The sequence below is a fragment of the Cryptomeria japonica genome, chromosome 3, assembly GCF_030272615.1.
Source record: "Cryptomeria japonica chromosome 3, Sugi_1.0, whole genome shotgun sequence".
NCBI lineage: Eukaryota > Viridiplantae > Streptophyta > Pinopsida > Cupressales > Cupressaceae > Cryptomeria > Cryptomeria japonica.
The window spans coordinates 348,803,986-348,827,156 of NC_081407.1; the positions used below are offsets into that span (position 1 = coordinate 348,803,986).

The window sequence follows — 23,171 nt, forward strand, 5'->3', positions numbered from 1 at the left end:
TTTGCTCTTGATTTACTGACAAGTTATATAGTGGAAAAAATTTTAAACTCTAATGCATTTTTTAACGAAAGCTAGAATTTTTTCCAGGTTCTATCTAGGTTCATGTGGGTTCATCTTGGTCGAATTTAGACTTGTATAACAGAACCGTGGGTTGCCCTGCAAGAAGATCACACCACTACCTAGACCAGGTTTGAATGGACTTGGATCTGGGGCTGTATGCTGACGAATCAATAACTTAGCTTCAAACCTAAGGTCCAACTAATGTTAAGTCTTAAAAATTTAGGTATTTAATTTTATCTACCAAGGAGAATGTTAGATTTGTCAAATTATTGTTAGAAGAATTTTAGCAGTCTAAGCAAGAATTCTAATAAGGTTTTCTAATTACATGCACAATGTGAGTATTATGCAGTCAACCAATGCTATCTGTAAACACATTTTGTATTGTCACTCAAATTGTAATTTTGAAAAGTAGTAGATTGAAAAATCTATGAGTTATTTTCATAATCAAACCAATTTTTGATATATGATGTTGTGTGTTTCATTTTTTTATAGTCTGTAGTTTGAAATTCTCTAGAAAAGGGTAAAATTTAAGCTCATTTTTGTGTTTGCATTCCTAGTCTTTTTTTGTGGGCTTGCAATTAGAAATGGTTTGTATCTATTTAATAGAAGCTCAGTTTTGGTCTTGAGATCTCTAGGGAACATATAATTGTTATTCTTTTCGAAAATTAAACTACCAAATCTGCTTGGATAAGAAAAGCACTAGGTTATTATTTTATTCCATGACATCTGCTACTGCCAATAGAAATGCAGTATCGTCTTCAGATTCCATGCATTATCTATGATAAAACAGTTATTCAATTTTATCCTATTTTTGCAATAGTTGTATCCAACTATGTGATAAACATGAAATTAGTATGAACATAAGAAAAATGCTTACTACTATTTGATTTTGAATTCTGCAGGTTCAAAGATATTTTTTACGAATGGTTCACAAGATCCATGGCGGCATGCATCCAAGCAAAAATCTTCTGAGGATAGTAAGTGGTTATTCTCATGGCTTGAGGATCCTTGTAAAACACGCCAAAACTAGAGAGATTCACAAATCATAAAGAAAGAGTAAAAGGGAAAAATAATCCTTAAAAATCAACCAACCTAGATAGAAAACGATATTTCTATGTCCTAAAGAAAACTTTATTGATTTCTAAGAAGCTATTCTATACATTAAGTAGTTCTATTGAGATTATACGTTTGCCTGGTATGTTAATATAGCATATACCTTCCATGTATATTAGTGTTAACTGTTGTAGCTTGTCATTTCCTAATAAAGTGAAGTGGTTCTATCGTGCTCATTTGTATCTTATTAACTAATACTTAGCACATGAAATAATAATTATTCCAAATCTTGGTTTTGATTAGATGGTTACTTAGTTCAAGTAACACATTGATCATCATACAAAGTGGAATAACTAGAAAACCAAATAAGGTTATTACTTCTAAAATTTAGCTTTGTTCACAAAGTTGATTGCATATGATAGGTTTTATGTTGACAAAAAGATGCCAGTTTCTGAGTAGAACTTTTTGGGAAGATCCACAGTTTTCTATGTACTAAATGTAACTTTTAGCACTCTTAAACTCTCTTAAAACAAAAGTAAAATTTCTGTATCTTTCTAGCACAGTTTCAAGGCTACCCTCATTGTCATTTTACTATTTTTTTGTCACTTAGTTTCATCAAAAGACATGGAAGCTGACTTTATGAGCTACTTCAACTTTCATGAATCTAATATTGAAACGTTCTTGTTTTGATTGCCATCTTGAGTATTTTCATAAAATTTTACTTAGTAGTGTTGATAGAACTTGATACCACAAATTGCAATAGCCGATGTCAGAAAAAGTGCCTTGAATAGACGCCCCTCCCAATAAGAAATTGAATATAGGTAACATGTAGGCAAGTAGATTAAAAATTCCCTTTATACTATAAATCTGGCATTTGATTTGCCTACTGTTATTTTAGTGGGATTTGTACTGCAATATCAGCAGATTGACAGTTTGAAAGCCCAACTTCTTGAGGTCATAAACCTTGAATACTGCTAGGAATTTTTATTGTAATTGCTAGTAGCCTAAGTGGTTCAGGTGGTAGCATAGGGAACATCAATATACAATGTACAATACCAAAGCATAACAATTCATTAACATGGAACCAATAACGCACAACACAGTATACCCGAATAGATTTGTGTAACACAGGTGTATATCATATTCCTCTCCAAATCCCATGTCCCCACAATGTGCTACAAGTTTACAATATAAAGAGTTCGCGGTTGGTTAGGCCACCAACCGTCCAGCAACTAACTACCTGCATAAACAACTTAATACTATTATTTTCTATTAAAGCATTAAAAAGCCTTATTTACTAATTAACTGGCTTACATCATCCCCCCCCCAAAACTTGTTCGTCTTCCAGACGAACACTACAGCAATTTAACAAGAAATATCTACTTAGAGGGACAAGAGGACATCCCTGTTCCCGTCAGCAAGAAGTTGCTTCTCTCGAGTGGCTTTCAGAAGCCTGAGTGCATCCATTCGGTCCTTCTCAGAGGCAGCCAACTTCCGTTCTGTTTCACGTCGCGTGGTTCTCTCTTGAACCATTTCTTGCTCCATAGCCTAGATCGTTTCTTTCAGCTCACTCTCTCACTGAAGGGCTAAGGTATGGACTCCTTCCATTCTGTTCGCTTCCCATGTCATCCTTTGGAGCTGTAAGAATGTAGCGCGGAAGGTCTGTTCTATGGAAGTGTGAGCTCTCATTACTTTCTGATTACCTCCTGTATGCCCACTAAGGATCCGTGGTATTCCCCATTCTGCTATTATCTCTGGAATTTCCGTGTCGGGCCAACCTTGGTTCCTAATTTTCTCTGAGAACTCCCTCTCGCAGCCTTCTGTCATAAACGGCAGTAGTGCTTCCGTTGCTCTTACTATAGCAGGCATATCAGACCCTCGAGACTGGTCTATCATCCTCTTCGTGGCTGCCCTCATTACTTCCAACTCGGAAAGAAAATTCTGCGCAACTGGTTCCCACTCTTGGATTCCCTCTGCTGGTGTTGGTGAGGATGTACTGTGCCCTTTTCCGATTCCTTCAATCCTCTGGCTCTCCTGCTGATCAGTCCCCAATGATTGTGAAGGAGGTGGAACCTCTATGTCCATCTGGAATCTTGCTAGCAGGCTGTCTGCTTCTGTCTCCATGTCTGTTTCCTCAGTCCCCTTTCCTTTGTCTCCCTCTGGCTCTTCACCGTGTATTCCTCCTTTGGTATTTCCTACCTCCATGGTTGCAAGTGGATCAGTGATGGGTGCTACTACCAATGCAACAGCTCTATCTTCTAAGCTCCCTGCCAGTTCTTGCCTTGCTTTTTTCCTCGGTGTTGTCTTTGTGGTTACTGTAAAAGTGTCCAGGTGTAGCCAATAATACATGGTTGGCTTGTAGGGCTCCACCCGGCTTGAGGCCACAAATCCTCCTCTATTTTCCAACGCCACTTGAGTTCTCAATGCTTCCAAGAAGAGGGCAATGAGGTGATGGGGCACGTATAGGGTCTTGTGTTTGAGGAGCATGGCTTCCTTCACACGGCTGGAAAGGACTTGGCCCCAGTTATAAATTTTGCCATTACTCAATCCGTGCATGAGGCATAGCATCCATATTGCAACATTGAATGCTCGGCTTGCTGCTGTTAACTTACTCTTTATGATATCCAGGACACATCTCCATTCTGGTGAGGTGAGATAAGATTTCTTCAGGCCCCTTCTATTGCTATTCTGCCATAAACTGTTCCATTGCTCTTCTGTGAGTGCGTCGCCACAGATATGTTCCAATAGCCACTTCTTTTCTTCTGTAGGCATTCTTGTTGATGGTTTCATAGCTGAATTGCCGCTACTGGGAATGCCGAAAACCTTGCTGAATTCTTTGGGTGCATAAGAAATGACCACTGTTTGTCCCAAATAGTCAATTACTGATCTATGTCTGTCTTGCTCATACCCATGGACCATGGCACGCAATATAGGCTTGAATTCTTTTAGGTTGAAGATGGGCATGAAAATGATTTTGTCAACTTCAATGAACTCTTTAGGGGGTGGTCCTCCTCATTGTTTTCCCACCACTTCCTGCACTCGCTTCCAATTACTCCTTCAAACGTGATATTCTCTACATTCACCTGTTCCGATGCCCTCTCTTGTCTTTTCTTGCTGGTTCCTGGCATGGCCATTGCTTGCTTGTTAGAAGTGCTAGCTTTGTAATTTATTTCATAACTTCTCCTTTTAGGGTTGCCATGACTCCCTTTCACCATCTTGTGCGTGTATGGTGCTGTACCAGAGGGCTGTGGGCCTATACGCTGTGACTGAGGCTGAGGTGTTGTGTACACTGGTGGTTGCGTGCTTTTTTTCCTACGTGCCACCCCCTTTGCGCTGCTGCTCCGTGTTGTGCCGCTGGTGCTGTGTCCTACGCCCCAGCGCCCGTCTGTGCTGCGTACGCCTACCTTCGCCCTGTGTACGCCCTCCTCCCTGCTGCGTACGTTGGCCTCCTCGCCGCATCTGCCTTCCTCCCCGCCGCATACGCCCTCCTCCCCGCCGCATACGCCCTCCTCCCCGCGTACGCCTTCCTCCCCATGTCTGCCTTCCTCCTCCACGCGTACGCCTTCTTCCCCGCGTCTGCCTTCCTCCTCCACGCGTACCTTGGCCTCTTCCACGCGTACGCCTTCCTCCACGCGTACCTTGGCCTCCTCCACGCGTACGCCTTCCTCCACGCGTACCTTGGCCTCCTCCACGCGTACGCCTTCCTCCCTGCTGGCCTCCACTCCGCGTACCTTCCTGCTGCATACGCTCCTCCTCCTGCCGCGTCCGCTCCCCTTCACTCCGCTGCGCGCTTTTGTCTCCTTGCTGCGTGCTCTCTCTTCCACCCTGCGTACGCCCAACCCGCGTACAATGTGTCTCTTGTGCGTGGCCTCCGCCGCCTTATGTTTTTCTTTTTTTATTATTTTTAATGTTTTGGTTTTGTTTTTTGATATTTTGCCTTGGTCTTTTATTTTTAAATACTTCTGCCTTGATTTTTTTCTTATTCTTTTTCTCTCTCCGTCCTCTCTCTTCATTTTTTCTTTGTGCCACTTTATTTTTGTTTGAAAATTGGCTATTTTATTTTTTTCAATCACCACCATTTTAATGGCCACCATATTAATGGCTATGGACTCCCTTTCTTTTAGATTTTTAGTTTTGATCCATTTACTGGATCTTTGATGGGGCTGTCATCCAGGTTGGACAATTTAATAGCTCCATTTTTTCCCACCTCCTTTACCTTGTATGGCCCTAGCCATCGAAGTCTAAATTTACCTGGTCGGAGTTCATTCCGACCATTGTACTTGAGTACCAGCTGTCCTGGCGAGAACTTCATCCGCCTTAGATGTTTATCATGCCAAGCTTTCCTTCTGTTCTGAGCCACTTCTATGGGCCATTGTGCTATTAGGCGGCGCTCATCTAATTTTTGTAATGTCATAAGTCGTTCCTTTAGGCTTTCCTCATCCCCCCATCTATTCTGCACTGCTATCTGCAAGGTTGGTACAGTGTATTCTACTGGCATTACTGCCTCCTGTCCATACATAAGCTGAAAGGGGGTGTGTGTAGTTGTCGCTTTGTACGTTGTCTTGTAGGCCCACAATACTGCTGGTAATCGCTCTTCCCAATCTCCTTGCTCTACTCCACACGTCTTGTAGAGAATAGATACTAGTACTTTGTTGGTGGACTTCGCTTGGCCATTCGCCCTGGGATAGTATGGACTAGACAATGTGTGGAAAATCTTGAATTCTGTTGTTATATTGCGTATCACTTGATTGACAAAGTGTACCCCCCTATCACTCGTGAGTTGCAGGGGTATCCTGAACCGGGTCACAATGTGTTCATAGAGGAACTTGGCGGTGCTCAAGGCTGTGTTGTCGGGTAAAGCTTTGGCTTCGGCCCACATAGTGAGGTATTCTGTAGCCACCACAATGTAGTGGCATCTATGCACTTTGCTCGTCCTCATAGGTCCTACGAAATCCAATCCCCATCTTTCGAACAATTCCTGTGGTTGGGACGGGAACAGGGGCATGAAGTCTCGTTTGAGTGGCTTACTTGCCCTTTGGCACGTGTCGCAGTTGGTCACCCATTCCCTCGCATCCGCATAAAGTGTAGGCCACCAGAGCCCTGCTAACAAAATTTTCCGTGCCGTGGTATCTGGCCCCATATGTCCTCCGGCTAGTCCTTCGTGAGATTCTCTTAGGACTCCAGGAATTTCTTCCTCTAGGACACATCTTCGTAGGATACCGTCCGGCCCTAGTTTATATAGGAGCCCTTGGATCAATTGGAACGTGGTACTTTTTAGTGCGAGCTTCCTTCTCTCGCTTGGGCTCATGTCACTTGGAAATGTTGCTGTAGAAAGATACTGCCCAAGTTTCTCGTACCAGGAAGGTAACACGGCTATCTTGAATAATTGGCCATCGGGGAAATCTTCGCTCACTCCTCCTTCCCTTGGCTCCCCGGATTTTATTCTAGACAGGTGGTCAGCCATTACGTGACTTTTCCCTGGTCGCACCACGACATTGAAAGTAAATTCCTGAAGCAAGATCAACCATCGGCTTACCCGTCCTTGAATAACTGGTTTGTTCACTAGGTACATGAGTGCTTGGTGATCCACGAAAAATGTGAATGGTGTAGCTAAAAGATAATGGCAGAATTTTTGTACTGCATATACCATTCCCAAGGCTTCCCTTTCCGTGGTGCTATAATTTCTTTCTGCTTTTGACAGTAACCTACTAGCAAAATATATTGGGTGGTCTAAGCCTGAGGATCCGGGTTGCGTTAAGATGGCTCCAATTGCAAAGTTAGAAGCGTCCACATGTACATGAAATTTATTCTCCCAATTTGGGTATGCCAAAATAGGTGCACTTACCAATCTAGTTTTGAGTTCTTGGAAGGCTTCGTTCTGCTCCTTGTCCCACACAAATGGTTCCCCCTTCCTTGTTAGGCGTTCAAGTGGAAGGGACACTTCTACAAATCCTTTAATGAACCGTCGGTAGTACCCAACATGGCCAAGGAAGGATTTGATCCCCGTAACATCTGTTGGGCTATCCATGTCGAGAATAACTCTGATCTTATCTGGGTCTGTTTTTAACCTTGCCTTACAGACTATGTGGCTGAGTAATCTCCCCTGTGGCACTAGGAACCTACATTTCTTGGGATTGAGTGCCAGTCTTGCTCGTCGACACCGGTCCATGCATTCCCCCAGTATCCTCAAATGGTTTTCCTTATCACTATATACTGACTAGTCGTCCAGGAAGGCCTTGAAGTTCCCAGTGGCCATTTTGTCAAAGATGTGGAGTATGATCCTCTGGAAAGTGGCTGGGGCGTTGCATAGCCCAAATGGCATACGGTTGTACGCAAAAACTCCATCTTCCACAATAAATGTGGTTTTGAGTTTGTCCTCCTCCGCAATGCTGATCTGGTTATAGCCGGAAAAGCCGTCCATGAAGGAGTAAATCTCATGCCCTGCTACCTCTTCGAGGATGCTATCAGTAAACGGTATCGGAAACGGGTCCTTAATGGTTACAGCATTTAAGCTTTTGAAGTCCACGCAAATGCGGATCTTGTTTCCTTCCTTTTTCAGGGAAATAACAATGGGGGAAACCCATTCACTAGTTTGCACTCGGAAAATGATCCCAGTGTCTAGCATTATTTCTATTTCTTCTTGTACCTTGGTTGCATAGTTCTTATTCATGTGATAGGGGCGTTTCCGCACAGGTCTTGCCCCTTCCATCAAAGGTATTCGATGTACGCATAGTTCCGGGGGTACTCCCTTCAGACCTTTATAAGTCGAGGCGAACACATCTTTATACTCCAAGAATATCTTAAACGCCGCCGCCTTTAGTACAGGGTTCCAATCATCTCCAACCATTATCACTCTTGGGTCCTTTTCATCTCCCAAGTTGGTGCTCTGAACCTTTGGTTCCTCGTATTGTACCACTTCTTTCTCAAATTGGTGTGCCGGTGTGCTGTCTACATTGCACTCTGGTTGGAAGATCTCATAATCTTCCATCTGCCAGTGGAATAGTCCACTTAGAGAAGTCGTTTCATCTTTCGAGCAATTACCGAGGCGGAGCACCCCTTCTCCATTGGGCTCTATCTCGCCTTTTTCCCTTACGGTATCCTCCTCCGAGTCAGAATCTGAGGCCATTTCTTGACTCACCTGCTGGTTTCGCAGGTCAATGACATATTTGTTTCCCTCACTTTCAATGGAAAGGGTATTTTTTTTCCAGTTGTGGTCTGCTTTGGTCGTGACAAGCCATCCTCTTCCCAAAAGTGCATCATATCCCTTCCGCTCCAACGATATGACCATGAAATGTAAAAAGAAGTGTTGTGTCCCGATAGTTACCTTTTGGCCCATAAGCGTGCCCAATGGTTTGATGCCATGCTGATCGGCTCCTACGAGGTGGAAGGCTGGCGGCCAGAGTGTCGGCCTCCCCAAGGTTTTCCATGTCTCCTCAGGTAGCACGTTTACCGCAGACCCTCCGTCTACGATGGTGTTAGTAAGCCTAAACCTGAGAATCTCCATTTCTACTACGGCTGGTGTCCTGCCTACCCCTACTGTTATCAACATAGGATCATTAGTCTCCTTTGAGTGGTTCCTTCCTTCCATTTCCTCCCTGTGGTTCGGCGTCTTCCCCTCCTTCCTGGTCTCCTCCACTTGGTTTATAGCTATCCGTAGTTGTGGTAGTGTTTGCAACAGATCCACTACGCGGACCGGCACCGTGGTTTGCAGTAGTTGTTTCATTATGGTTGTTTCGGAGTCGGTTCGTATGGTGTTGGTGGTTTTGTCGGGTGCTGGCTTTCTCCATTCCTCACTCATTTCCCTTTCTACTTCTCTCTGTGCCTCTTTTAGTCTTCCCTTCTCTGTGCCTGGGTCAGGGTATATTAGTTTCCTTGTATGAGATCGGGTAACAGCTAGTACTTCTGGGCACCGTGCGTCTAGTTCTGGCCGTACTACCTCCAACATGTTCACGCCTTTCTGTCTTGGACATTCCGTATCTTCGTGATTGCCCGACCCACACCATTTGTAGAGTAGCCCTCCTTGCCCAGCACCACTCTGGCAGTCGCGTGCAAAATGGCCCCATTCGTTACATCGGCGACATTGTATCATTGGTCTTCCTTTTGCATCGTATTGGATGCAACCCCGTGGTGTATTATTATTGCTGTTGTTGTTACTCCCCCTCCGGCTGGTCCTATAGCCGCTTGCTGACGCATCTGAGTTTGTGTTCTTGGTGGGTGTAGTGGGTGGTGTTGCCTGTTCTTGAGTATAAAGTACCTGGGCACTCCTAGCCTTCAAGTTGTAGGGGCATTCCTTAATAGCATGCCCCAACACTTGGCAGATGTCACAAAAAGCTTTCTTTGGACAATTGGTTTTTGTGTGTCCCTCCAGTTTGCACTCTGTGCACCAGAGGTCTCTGCCCTCCCTACTTTCTTCCTTTTGCGTCCACATTTCCCGCATCATCCGTCTCATATCCTTCTGGAGTGCTTGTATCGTACGTGACTCTTCCTCGCTCTCCTGATCACTACTATCTTCATCGCTTGTACGCTTCTTGCCCTTTGATGTCTTGTTCTCACTTTCAATATCCATGGCTCTATTGTATGCCTCCATGAAAGTGGATGGGGGTACTACCTTCATCTTTTTCTGCAGTGATGGTTGCAGACCCTTAATAAACCATCGCTTCTTTAACCCGTCGGCTGGGGTATTATCCATTTTGCCAATTAATTCTTTTAGTTTGCGGTAGTAGGACCGTACCGTCTCACTCTTGCCCTGTTTGGTGTTGTATATTTCTGCGACGATCTCGTCATCGTCCCGCAGTAGCCGAAACTCCTCCTCAAATGCCTTAGCAAGTCTTTTCCAGGTATCCTTTGAAGTGATGGGTAGGTCCGTGTACCAATCAATGGCAATACCACGGAGGGTGGCTGGAAATGCTTTCAGCCAGTTATCCTCATCATCCTCGCCATTGGCCTGCCATATGGTGACACAAGTTTTACAGTGGCGGGCGGGATCCTCCGATCCTAGTCCATTGAATCTAGGGAGTTTCTGTTTTTCGGAGTTATGTGCCATCTTCCTCGTACTCCCCGAGTTGTCCTGGGAATTGTTGAATGACTCGGTTGGCGCAGTTGTTTGTTCCCAATTATCACTGCTACCTAATGCCTCTGGGCTGTTGTGACTCCTGTCCCACGCTTGTGTATGTTGTCGAGAACCTTCCGCCAGGCTCCCTCTTTCTTCCACTATCTTGTAGAGTTTCAGGCGCCTCTCGAGTTGTTCTTGGATCCGCAGGGATCTTCTTACTATGTCTTCTTGGTTCCCTTCTTGTTCCTCCGAGGCTTCTCGGTTTCGATCTTTGTTTAGTGTATTTGGCATTAATTTTTGGAATTGCGGCGGTTTCGTCGTTGTGTATAGTCCCTTTGTTCTTCTTCCCTTTGATTCCTTTCTTTATACTGTTGGAGCACTTGCTGCCGGCGTTGCTCCCTTCGTGTGTTCTCTCGTTCCTCTTCACGTTCCACGAGGACACGTGCCAACCACCTTGGAAGGCTACCCAGCAGATCATGTACTGCCTGGTTCACGTTGAGTTCCGCCCGTACTGTATCAGCCGAGACAGCGCTCAGTTTCGCTTCTTGCTGTACGTACCAGTCCACGGAAATGTCCCACGCGTGAATCAGGTCCTGTGTCAACTGATCCTCCCTAGTTACTTCCATGTTATCTTCTATGTCACTATCTGTCACCAGGATATTTTGGTCGAATGGACGACCCATTATACTTCCATCTCGCCAGCTTTCCCTCCTCAGACCTTCAGGTTTGACTTAGGCAGCGGCGCCAAAATGTTAGTAGCCTAAGTGGTTCAGGTGGTAGCATAGGGAACATCAATATACAATGTACAATACCAAAGCATAACAATTCATTAACATGGAACCAATAATGCACAACACAGTATACCCGAATAGATTTGTGTAACACAGGTATATATCATATTCCTCTCCATATCCCATGTCCCCACAATGTGCTACAAGTTTACAATATAAAGAGTTCGCGGTTGGTTAGGCCACCAACCGTCCGGCAACTAACTACCTGCAGAAACAACTTAATACTATTATTTTCTATTAAAGCATTAAAAAGCCTTATTTACTAATTAACTGGCTTACAGTAATCACTTGTGTGTGTTAATGCATTAGTAGCTTCTGCAAGATAAGACTTTCCTAACTCCTTAATCTCCTCTATTTTGTTTTGGTTTACTCATCTATGCTATTAGATTATCTAATTTATGCTTTCCGAACTGAATATTCAATGCTATAGGTGCGATAAGTTCGGACACTTTGTTGCAAAATGTCCAGAGAGAGCCAAACATGCCACATTTGCCAGAGCAGGAAAATCCAAAAGAGAAGATGACTCCCAGAACTATGTCCTCTACTCAGCACTTACAAGCCATGCATCAAATAAATCTAATTCCTGGGTGATCGACAGTGGCTCATCCAGACACATTACAGGGTTTAGAGAAGTGCTAGACTCCATGACAGAGGATGATGATGAGGAAGTAACCATCGGAGATGATTCCTCACATCCAGTTAGAGGAATTGGTTCCTGCACCATCAAACTGAAGACAGGCATATCATTGCAACTCGAAGGAGTACTATATGTCCCCGGCATCAAGAGAAATCTAGTCTCTATATCAGCCCTAGAAGATAATGGATACAGAGTAACCTTCATGGAGAACAAGGTGTTGGCTTGGCCAAGAAATTCTTCCATCAAGAAAGCTAAAGTCATTGGTCAAAGACAAGGCTATTTGTATGAGCTGTGCACAGGGCCCAACCTAGCCCTAATTCATGAAGCAAAAAATGCAAATGAGGTCTGGCATAGAAGACTAGGCCACCTGAATTATAGAGCTTTATCATCTATGGGAAACCTTGTCACAGGTTTACCTAAGTTGCAGCAATATCATTCAGAGGCATGCAAGGGATGTGCCCTAGGTAAGAATATCAAGGGTGCCTTCCATAATAGTACTAGGAAGACAAGCAAAGTTTTAGAGTTAGTTCATTCTGATGTATGTGGACCAATGTCCGTTCCCTCTCTAGGAGGATGTTTGTATTATGTAATATTTGTTGATGACTACTCTAGGAAAACATGGATCTACTTTCTGAAGTGTAAAGAATCAGAAGAGATCCTTAGTAGGTTTAAAGAGTTTAAATCACTGATGGAGAACTACTCAGGAAATAGAATTAAAATCCTAAGGACTGATAATGGGGGGGAATACACATCAGAACTATTTAAAGATTTTTGTAAAAACTCAGGGATTAAGAGGGAGCTAACAATACCTTGTAATCCTCAACAAAATGGGGTAGCTGAGAGGAAAAATAGGACAATTGTAGAAGCTGCCAAAGCCATGATTCTTGATCAGAATCTAAATATCAATCTTTGGGCAGAAGCAACTAACACTGTTGTGTATATACAAAACAGATGTCCTCATTCACATCTTGAAGATAAAACTCCTGAAGAAGTATTTACCAAACTAAAGCCAGATATCAGCCACCTTAGGATATTTGGGTGTCTTGTCTATATACATGTACCTAAAGAGAAAAGACTAAAACTAGAACCTTTTGGAAAAAGAGGAATACTTGTAGGATATAGTGAAACATCCAAGGCCTATAGAATATATATACATGGTCAGAGAAATATTGAACTTAGTAGGGATGTAATCTTTGAAGAAGATTTAGCTTTCAAAAGAGCCCTAAGTACAATAGAGCTTGAAATCTATATCCCCACTCCTAACATAGAAGAAGATCCTACTCCTGAGCTTCAAAGGGAGAATCTTGAGGAAACTATAGGTGAAACTCCAATCCTACCTAGAGAAAACCTCAAGAAAAGACCTCTATGGGCCACCAAGACTGTAGCAGAAGCTCAGAAGTTTGCTGCTCTTTCAGGAACCTTTAGGGAAAGCAAAAGACCTAATAAATTCACTAGCTATGTTGCTCTTATGAATGATCTCTCTAAAGCTGAACCAAACAATGTATCAGATGCACTTAAACATCAAGTATGGAAGGATGCCATGTTTGAAGAGTATTAGTCCATTATGAAGAATGATGTTTGGGAGATCGTTCCTAGGCCTACTAAGAAATCAGTTGTTTCATCAAAATAACTTTTTAAAATCAAACATGTTGCAGATGGTAGTATTGAAAAGCACAAGGCCAAATTTGTAGCTAGAGGGTTCTCTCAAAGGGAAGGAATAGACTATGAAGAAACCTTTGCACCTGTGGCCAGATATACCTCAGTAAGAACAGTATTAGCCATTGCAGCAGCAAAGGGGTGGAAGGTGCACCAAATGGATGTTAAAACAACATTTCTTAATGGTGAGATCTCAGAAGAAGTCTACCTAGAGCAACCTGAAGGATTTGAAATTCAAGGTGCAGAGTCTCATGTGTGCAGACTCAAGAAAGCTCTCTATGGGCTTAAACAGGCTCCCAGGGCCTGGTATGAAAGAATTGACACCTATCTCTCTGAACTAGGCTTCTCTAAAAATGATGCAGATTCAAATGTCTACTACAAACAAAATAAAGGGGATATGTTAATATTGATTCTATATGTTGATGACTTACTAATCATAGGAGAAGATCACCTCATAAATCAATGTAAGAAAGATTTATCTAAAGAATTTGATATGAAGGACTTGGGACTCCTTCATTACTTCCTAGGTTTGGAAATATGGCAAAATTCTTAAAATATTATACTAAGCCAGGGAAAGTATACCTTGGACATCTTGAAGAGATTCAGAATGCATAACTGCAGACCTATGACCTCTCCCATGGAAACAAATTTACATAAACTTAAGGAAGCATCAGCAGAGTCACAATCCACTGACCCTACTCTCTACAGACAAATGATTGGGTCTCTGATGTATCTAGTGAATACAAGGCCAGATATCTATTATGCAGTCAATGCCTTAAGTCAGTCTATGTGTGAGCCTAATGAAATCCACTTGATTGCAGTGAAACACACTATGAGATACTTACAAGGTACTCTAAACCTTGGTCTCAAATATGAGAAAGTCGATCTAGACCTACACGGATTTACAGACTCAGATTGGGCTGGGAGTGTGACTGGTAGGAAAAACACTTCAGGGTGTTGCTTCAGTTTAGGATCAGCTGTGATTTCTTGGATCAGCAGAAAACAGTCTTCTGTAGCACAGAGTTCCACCGAGGCCGAGTACATTGCAGCTTCCATGGCTGCTCGAGAGGCAGTATGGCTTAGGAAGTTGCTTGTGGGACTATTTGGTGAACCCATGAAACCCACTGTCATCCACTGTGACAACCAGAGCTGCATAAAGCTTTCTATAAAACCAGTATTTCATGACAGATCTAAGCATATTGAGATTCCATATCATTATGTACGAGACATGGTAGACAAAAATGTGATCAAATTGGAATATGTTAGTACAAGAGATCAGACTGCAGATATTCTGACCAAACCACTTTCCAGAGTGAAGGTTGATCACTTCAGAAAAGGTTTAGGTATGATAGAAAGGTAATCTGCTTTGTAAATAAGATGTTTAATGTGTAAACTTCTTTTGTCATGTTGAGACATTCTGGGTTTCACTCCCCGTGTTCATATCTAAGAGGTGACGATCTCTCAGATTATGAACACTTGTATGCACTTGTATGTAGACATCATAAGGTGACGATCTTATGATTCTCTAAACCAGTTATCATGTTGGATCTTTGGTATGTCATGGATGTGCCATGATGGTGTTGTGATAAAACATTTGTATAAAATGTTCGTGCACATATCACAACCAGGATAAGATGAGAATCTAACCATCCTCATATGTTTATCCTTAGTATTGCGTGTTTAGGCAATACTGATATCACGTGTTTAGGTGATATCTTGTCATAATGAAATGATGAATCTTTTATATCACATGGTTAGGTGATACTCTATGAGTGATGTTTTATATTTGTATATTATGTCCTGATGATACTTCATATCATATGTATAGATGATATATATTCTTGGAGACTGACATTATGGAAAAAGAAATGTGATGCAGGTTACTTTATCTATCTTCCAAAGCTAAGAGGGAGTGTTAATGCATTAGTAGCTTCTGCAAGATAAGACTTTCCTAACTCGGTGATCTCCTCTATTCTGTTTTGGTTTACTCATCTATGCTATTAGATTATCTGATTTATGCTTTCCGAACTGAATATGTTTATCAGACTGTAACATTGATCTTGATTATGATATTGATATTGGATAAAGATGGATTAGATCGACGACCTGCTTAACATAGTTAAGCATCGATCTAAATGCTATTTGTTATCGGGCTTGTTTGCTTTGACATCGATTCATTATCGGGTGTGTTTATATCGATCTGTTATCATTTGCTTTGACACTGATTCATTATCGGGTGTGTTTATATTGATCTGTTATCATTTACATTGGCACCGATTAGTTAGCATAAACACCGAGTGAATCGGTAGACAGTCACGACCAAGTGACATCTTGGTCGGACATGTCTAAAAGACATGTCCGATCAAGGTGCCACTTGATCGTGACTGCCTTACTATATATACATCATTCAAAAGAAAAGGGATGACATTGAGATCGATACATGTTCATCCTTCATACTTGCAGAAAAGAAAGACGATAATATTATTGTCATAGTAATAATACCAAAATCTGAAATACACCATCTAGCATATAACTTGTTCATTAAATTGGAAATTGCAATAACATTTACAGTGTGAAAGGTCTAAAAATTTCCTTTATAATGGTGAAATAACTATTTCAATCAAAATCTCAGATACTAGGTTCTTCTGTTTTAATCCGGGTTCTAGTACAGGTATGATTCAGTTTTGGGTACGGTTAAGGTATGGCTTGGGTTCTTTTTGGGTGCCTGGGTTCTTCTGTGAAGGACCCACAAAGAACCCAAGCACTCAGGAAGTACAAAGGGCCGTAACCAAGCTTTGATTTCATAAATTAAAACCTCAGTTTCACTCTCATAACTTTGTGACAGCATTTTGTATCAGAATATGCCAGCAAGCAAGCAATTAAATATCATTTCAGTTGCATTTGTGAGCTATACCTGTGAACATGGGGATAGTAAACTTATATCGGCATTACTGAGATTGATTTCCGTTGATTTACATTTTGCATATGTAGCAGCTGTTTGCTTATGTTTTGTGAAATCACTTTCCTCATGTTGTTAATGATTTGGCATTTTGTCAAATGTTTGAAAAATGAAATTGAACCAGCTTCTACACTTGGCACAGCCAATAGTAATGGCAATCCAATTGATTGTGATTGACCTTGATGCTTTTGCTGAAGAAAATGAATATTAAAATTGATTATAATTTGAATTTGCATTGTGTAATGACATTTTGAGACTTGAGTATTTTCATTTTTGCAAATTATGAATGAGCTATCAAAATATTCTATTTATTGGCAGTTATGTATTTAGGAGTATCGCTCTTCTTATAGTTTTACACTAATAAAGTTTATATTTTTTAATTTTGATGTTTGAACATATATATAATATATGTATACATATATGTGTCTGTGTGTGTATGGAACGTACCCGTACCCGTACCCAAGGGAAAAAAAATTGTCGTACCCACGAATCCATACTCATACCTGAATTGGTAAATTAGATCAAAATCTCAACCAAAAAGAAAAACTTGGCGAATTGAGGTAATTTTCTATAAGAAAAAGCAACAAAATATCTCTTGATCTACATGGAACTCCCACTTGAAGTAATCACTGCTTAATACACAACGTTCATGACACTAGAAATTTCTATGTAGAAATATAATGAACATCACATAAGATGTATGGCATGGATTATTTTACCTAGAGTTGCAAGATTTGACATACCCCTTTCCTTAGTACATGCATCAATAGTTGGGGGGCTTGGAAAAATAGGCATATCCACATCTGTGTCCATGCAAATATGATTTTACCACAATATTCAATATATGTAATCGAGTAAGACCCTTAAGGTAAGTTTGCTCCAAACAATGCTCCTCAAGGAAGTAATCACTCCAAATATACCCGTTATGATAATTCAAACGAAATTCAATATTGTTATCTAATGGTTTACAATGATGGGGGCTTCTATATCTTATCACTCATCTAAGAACCCTAGGGTTAGGGTAAACCCTTAATCCACACATTATATTGGGCCAACGATTTTTGATTTGTTGTTGTTTTGAAATGAGATAACTCTTCACTCCCGTGCTTATGCTTTCTCTTTCATATAACCATCCACTATTTTTCTTAATCCATTTTTAGATCCTACAAATTGGTTCTATTGCTTTCTGATCAGATCTCATCAATTTCTAGAGGTGGCTATGGTATCCTCTATAGGACAGGCCATGTATTGGCATGAAACTTCCAAACTTGCCATGTTAGTAGATCACTTTGAATCCTTTGGTGCACGCTTGAGGAGTTTCTCCATTACCATGCCAAACAAACTTTTAACTGTCCAATCTTTCCAACATCAAAGGAGAATGGTTGTTAGATAAGGATGAAAATATTCCTTTAAGCCGACTTTTATCTTGCTAAAATGGAAGATTGTTTATGGATCCTTAAGAAAAAAGGCCTCATCTATAGATTCATGGCTCCTTCTTGAGCTTACATACTATGAAGTCATAATCCAAAATGATTGTAAACAACACTTGTAATGCCCAAAAGATACTTTATGGTAGTCTTTGTAACCAAACACAATAAATAAAGGATATTTGAAGGACTCCAAAATGGTAAATTCATAATCATTAATGAAGTAAAACGAATTGCATATAGGCAATTACATAACAATGTTTCTAAACAAAAAAATCAAAAGCAAAAGACTGAAATAGAAACTATCTAACTAAACTAACTAATACTAAATGACCATTAAATAATAATTAATTACTCTAATACTCTTCTTTAATGGTCATCCTATCAACTACACCAAGTTGCCCCCTAAATTTTACAAAATTGTTTGGGCTCAGAGACTTGGTGAGAATGTTTGCAGTCTGGCCCACAGTTAGAACATACTGCAAGACCAGAGTTCCATCTTCAACAAGCTGTTTATTGAAATGACAATGAAGCTCTACATGTTTGGTTCGCTAGTGGAAGATTGGATTCTTGGCAAGTTTCAATACCCCCTAATTGTCACAGTACAAGGGTGAAGGCCTTTCTTGAGACATGTTCATGTCAGAAAGCATCCTTCGAAGCCAAACTGCCTCACATGCTGCCTTAACAGTTCCCCAATACTCTACTTCTGTTGAGGAAAGAGTTACTGCTTGTTACTTCTTACTTGTCCTTGTGATTGCACCTATGCCAAGACTGAAGACATACCCAGAAGTAGATTTCCTGTCATCAACAAAACCTGCCCAATCCGAGTCTATAAAACCAATCAACCGAGGATCTTTGTTTCTTCTATACAGAATGCCATAGTTAGGTGTCCCTTTCACATATCTTAGTACATGCTTCATTGCAACCCAATGATCTACTTTAGGGGTTGTCATGAAACAAGATATGTAACTAACAACATAACTAAGATCAAGTCTAGTGGCCGTAAGGTAGATGAGGCTGCCAACTAGTTGCCTGAATGTCGAGTCATTTACCACAAGTGAATCTGATTTGGCTGATAGTTTAAGCCCTTTCTCCATAGGTGTAGATGATGGTTTGTAATCTAGCATCCTAAATTCCAACAAACTCTTGGCATACTTTGACTAAGAGATGAAAATGCTACCACATGTCTGCCAAACCTCTACACCGAAACAATAATGTAGAAGTCCCAAATCTGTCATATCAAATGCCTGACACAAGTTCTGTTTGATTTGTTCAAGCAAGTGTTCTCCACTGCTAGTAATGATGATATCATCAACGTAGATGACAAGAAAAATGGTGTCATTACCAGCACACTTGACATACAAATTGGGATTCAAAGGACTTCTTTGAAAGCCCTATTCAACCAAGTATTGATCAATTTTAATGTAGCATGCCCTGGGGGCTTGTTTTAGGCCATAAAGAGACTTTACCAGTTTGCATACCTAGTGCACTTTGCCTGCAACCTTGAAACCTTGAGCTTGCATCATGTAGACCTCTTCCTCCAAATCACCATTGAGAAAGGCACTCTTTACGTCCATCTAATGGACTTTCTAGCCAAACTGAGCTACAATGGTTAGAACTAGCCGAATGGTGCTCATATTTGTTGTGGGAGCAAAGGTTTCCTCGCAATCAATTCCTTTCTGTGAGAAGCCTTTAGCCACCAACCGAGCTTTGTATTTATCAAGTGTTTCATCAGCCTTGTACTTCACTTTATAGACCCATTTGCAACCTATGGGTTTCTTCCTAGGTGGAAAATTGGACAAAACCCAAGTGTTATTCTTCAAAAGACTATGATGTTCAACTTCCATAGCCTTTTCCCATTCAAGTATTCCTTTTGCCTTTGAATAAGTCTAGGGCTCATAAACACTTTGAATGTTCACCATAAGAGCAAAATTGATTGTGTTCTTCTTGCTCTTGCCTCTAGAAGATCTACCCTCAACAAGCTCATCATCTCAAACATCACAGATAAGCTTTTCCCACCACTTAGGATGGAGAGAAGAACCATCTACTTCCAAATCAGGTGTAGCAACATGACTTGGGCTGCCTGGAATAAATCATCTAGATGCTGATCCAGGTTTTCTAGAGGAAACTCTGGTGGTACAATATCATGTCTTGGTGATTTCACAACTTCAGGTTTGAAATCTTCCCTTGAAGTGAAGCTAATGGAAGCCTAACACCTATATCTATTTTCTACAGAGGCTAATCTTCAATTCGTTGGATGGGAGAAGTGAGCTGAAAGGGCCCTCTATCTTTATCGAGAACCACATCTCTATTGAATGTGAGATGGTCAGTGTCCACATCAATCAACCGATAGGCCTTATGATTGTCACTGTAGCATGTAAGCCTCAACTTCTGATTCTTGGAATCCAACTTTGTTTTCTTTGCATTAAGAATCCAAGTATATGCAATCAAACCAAAAATCCTAAGGTGGCTAAATTTTGGTTTCCTCCTAGACCAAGCTTCTTCGGGAGTCATCTTCTTAACGGCTTGTGCGGGAGACCGATTCAAAAGGTATACTACGGTGTAGATTGCTTCAACCCAAAATTTCAGAGACGCGTTCTTGTTTTCAATCATACACTGAGCCATCTTTGTTCCTCCGCTCAACAACACCATTTTGCTGAGAGGTATAGGGTGTGGTGAACTAACGCTTCATGCTGTGTTCAACACAAAGTTTGTGAATTCAGTGGAACAAAACTCACCCCTATTACTTGACCTAAGAATTATGATTTGTTGTTCAGACTCTTTTTCAACTAATCTTTAAACTTCTGAAAGTCATTAAACACATCTAATTTTGCTTTGAGGAAAAACACCCACATTTTTCTACTAAAATCATCGACAAACAAAAGAAAATACTTGGCACCAGTGATCAATGTCGTATTTATTGGTCCTGTTCTCCATATTTTTCTATTCACAAAAATAGACAACCCCTTTTAAAAAATTTGTTGAAAAATGAAAATTTTTACTCTAGGCATGCTTCGCGAGGCGAAATTTTTCCTTTTGGTTAAGTTGGACTGATCTTCGATCCTTCCTCGATTCGTATTTCAAATTTCATCTCGTTTCGAGTTCGTTTGCTATGTTTTTTCTTCCTGACTGCAGGTGCAAAATTTTCCTTCCATTGCAGGTTAGGAGTTTTCTTTTGTTTTTGTGTTGTAGGGAAATTTTCCTTCCATTGCAGGTTAGTTGTTTTCTTTTGTTTTTATGTTCTAGGGAAATTTTCCGTCCATTGTAGGTTAGGAGTTTTCTTTTGTCTTTTTGTTGTAGGGAAATTTTAAGACAATTACAAGTGCACTTTATTGTAAACTTGTAACTTGTAACTTGCTTTTTATTTCCCCTTTGCTTTTTATTTTCTTTTTAATGTCTTTTAAGTTGTTGTAGGAACTTTTTGGACAAATTACAAGTGAATTTAAAATACAAGTTTAATGAGAACTTGTAAGTTCTCATAAAAGTTCCTACTTTGTGCTTTTTAGTTGTAATAGGGATTTTATTTCCCTATTACAAGTCTTTTTATGTTTTATGTTTACTTGTAATAGAGAAATAAAAAATTCCCGTTACAAGTTTTTAAGTTTTTATTTCTTTTAAGTTGTTGTAGGGGTTTTATTTCCCCACTGCAAGTCGAAATGCTCTTTATTTTTTATGCTCTTCTCCCTTAAAAACCTTAATTTGCCTTTGAAGTTAAAAAAGTGAAGTTTTTTGTAGAAGGGATTTAGAAACCCGATTACAACTTTGATGGGCATTTTGCTACTTGTAGTTTGAAAGGAAGAACCCGACGTGCACATTTGTTCTCCCAAATCCATTTTTGGTGGCATTCTTCCCCCAAATCTGTCCTATATTCATGCAAAATCGTTGGGATTCAATGATTCTTGCCATGTTTTTCATTTAAGTCGGATTGGGAAAACACATTTTGCATTTTTGAAGGCGTTTTTATAGACGTTTTTGAAACACGTCTTTGCTGGTTATTGCCACGTTTTGGAGCATGGAGTTCGCGTTCTTTATTCATTGCCAAACATGTTTTGTGTGTCCTTCATTAATGAATGTTTGAAGTCAAGAAAACCTCTCTTTCTAAGCCGTTTTTGGTGGAAGGGTTTAAAAACAAAACCGATTTGTTTTGCTGGTTGCAATCACAACATGGGAGTTTCCTTTCCTATTTAAAGAGCATTTCGGTTTCTTGCAAGTCTATTTGTTTTGGTCAAGGGCATTCTTCAAGCAAGGTATGTAATTTCAGTTTTCTTTTTCTTTTTCTTTTTTGCTTATGCTTTGTAAATATCTTGTTCTTGCTTGAATTCGGGTTTGTTAGAGTTCTTCCCATTTTACCCACAACTTGAATGCAATTTGGAGATTGCATTGTTTTGCCCCTTTTGTATTATTTCCATCTACTTGCATTTGGGTTTTAAAAATCCTATTGCAGGTAAGATGGAAATGTTAGTTTTTCCCTTTGGTTGAAAAGACTTAATCCTCTTTTGCCAAAATTTCAAAGTTCAAAGTTGTTATGAAGCCTATCCACTCAATTTCGGGTTTTAAATACCTGATTACAAGTGAAAGTTTTTCCCATTTTTCATGTGGTCAAATGAAAAAAATCCATTCATAACCATCCGCACTTGTTGTCTTTGTCATAAGCTTCATTTCCCTTATGCCAAAATCTCATTTTTACCACTTGTCATACATTCATTCTCTTTACCCATTACAAGTTTACTTGCAATTGGGATTTAAAAACCCGACTGCAAGTACGTGTTTTCCCATTTGCATACTTGTAATGTGTCTCCCAAGATCCGAAATTAGTCAAAAGCTCAGTCTTTAAAACCTCTTGTCTATCCATCCTTCCATTTTCAAAAGCCTTAGGGTTAGAGTTGAGTTTTTCCTCTTCCAAGAAGATCATATGGCTCTTTCAACGGATTGTGATGTTGCATTAACACTTCTGGATTTTCATTGCAGTGTTCCAAGTTCGTGTTCAATGACTGATTTGCCAACATCGTCTTCCCAAAAGAAGATGAAGTATAAATACGACAAGTATCAAAATGAGATCTCTCCTTCCCAAGTCTCTTCTTCATTGGATGAGATAAAAGATACAAAGATTGGGCATGTGGATATGTCAGACTTTCTCAAGAGGGTTAAAAATCTCGTGGATCATAGCATGCGGCGTTTGCTAGATAGTCATCTTCATTTTGCATCCTCCTTTCCAGTGGCTGCCCTAGAGCAAAAATTCGTTCTTGCTTGTGCCGCCCACTTTGATCAAGAAACCAGAACTATTAGAGATGATGTGGGTGAGGTAGTTATCCGTTTTGATGCTGAAACTATTGAAAAGATTTTCAAAATACCCATAGCTCCTGTTTATGTAGAGATTTCAAAGGAAAGTGCAACAGAATACTACATGAAGAGGGATGTAAGCGTCATATCAACAAGTGGATTCAAGAACCTAGGACATGTCTTACCCAGTAGGCTAAGTTGTTTCGCTATGATTTCAAAGAGGAAATTGGTGATACAATTACCCTTTTGAGCATAA

At 40.5% G+C, this 23,171-nt stretch overlaps 1 protein-coding gene across 1 annotated transcript in view; it reads left to right on the forward strand.

Moving 5' to 3' along the window:
* The window catches only part of LOC131076508 (probable serine protease EDA2), a 161,449-nt gene that overhangs the window by 101,386 nt on the left and 36,892 nt on the right, over positions 1-23,171 (forward strand). The window contains exon 11 of the mRNA XM_058013735.2: positions 963-1,037. Coding sequence (XP_057869718.2) covers positions 963-1,037 — 75 coding nt within the window. The remainder of the gene's footprint in view (positions 1-962; positions 1,038-23,171) is intronic.